General features: G+C 31.8%; 1 protein-coding gene across 1 annotated transcript in view; it reads left to right on the forward strand.

The window, feature by feature from the left end:
- LOC100641326 (fibrillin-1-like) overlaps positions 1-1,291 on the forward strand; it is an 11,709-nt gene that overhangs the window by 9,900 nt on the left and 518 nt on the right. The window contains exons 41-46 of the mRNA XM_020004268.1: positions 310-432; positions 480-605; positions 656-778; positions 825-941; positions 986-1,105; positions 1,153-1,275. Coding sequence (XP_019859827.1) covers positions 310-432; positions 480-605; positions 656-778; positions 825-941; positions 986-1,105; positions 1,153-1,275 — 732 coding nt within the window. The remainder of the gene's footprint in view (positions 1-309; positions 433-479; positions 606-655; positions 779-824; positions 942-985; positions 1,106-1,152; positions 1,276-1,291) is intronic.

A 1,291-nucleotide genomic window follows, 5' to 3' on the forward strand; every position in this document is an offset into this window, starting at 1 on the left:
TTGTTTTTTTTTAATTTTTTATGTTCTTAAATTTAAATTTTGTAGAAATTTTTAAAGTTGCTCCTGAAGTTGGTCAAAAACCTGTGTATTAAAATACGTATTGTATTTTCAAAAATGGCCTGGAGAGAATTCTCTATTGTTATTATTTTTTCAACCACCTGTGTTTATGCTGTGTAGAAAGTTTTTGATCAAAATTAATTTTTTTACAAATTTTTAATCTTTTATTACATCTTTTGTATACATGTACTTATAATCCAGTTTTAATATTATTCTTTTTAATGTAATTCTCATGTCTGATGGTAATAATAGATATCAATGAATGTGACCAAAACAATGGGAACTGTAATCAGAACTGTGTCAATGAAGTTGGATCATATCACTGCGAATGTAACTCTGGCTACCAACTAGATCAGGCTGGATATAGCTGTAATGGTAAGTCATACTAATCAATACACTCTTAACTATTTCCTGTACAAAAGATATCAATGAATGTGCTGCTAATACTGATGGATGTGTTCAGAACTGTTATAATTTGATTGGATCATTTTATTGTGGCTGCAACTTGGGATATGTACTAGATACAACTAATAATAAGACATGCTATGGTACATACTCATTATTATATTTGGTAATGACATTATTCATATTAACACAGATATAAACGAGTGTCTAAATTATAATGGGGCTTGCAGTCACACTTGTACTAATACTAATGGTAGCTACACTTGTTCTTGTAACTCAGGGTTTAAACTAGAAAATGATGGACATAATTGTACAGGTATATAATGATTTTTTATGTGGATTATGTTTCAATTTGTTGTAAGACATTGATGAATGTGCTTTGGGCACTAGTGGATGCAGTGGCCCTTGCATCAATACACCAGGGAGCTTCCAGTGTCGATGCATAGATGGATTCTATTTAGATAATAAACAATGTCATGGTATATTGAATTATGTATGCATACTTAAACTATCAGATAATCAGATATTAATGAATGCAGTACTGGCAATGGAGGCTGTGAACAGTTGTGTACCAATACTAATGGAAGCTTTTACTGTTCTTGTGGTAGAGGATATAACTTGACAAACAATGCATTCTGTACAGGTAGCTTGGTCTGGTATTATTATAATTTCTAGGATAATTTATTATAGATATTGATGAGTGTTCTACTGCTACCCACAATTGTAGTGACGTTCAGAAGTGTGTCAATGACATTGGATCTTTCCATTGTGATTGTTTGTCAAGTGACAAACTTCCACCAGATTGCCGCACAAGTAAGTCCTAGATAAA

The sequence above is a fragment of the Amphimedon queenslandica genome, unplaced genomic scaffold, assembly GCF_000090795.2.
Source record: "Amphimedon queenslandica unplaced genomic scaffold, v1.1 AMPQUscaffold_13512, whole genome shotgun sequence".
Lineage (NCBI taxonomy): Eukaryota > Metazoa > Porifera > Demospongiae > Haplosclerida > Niphatidae > Amphimedon > Amphimedon queenslandica.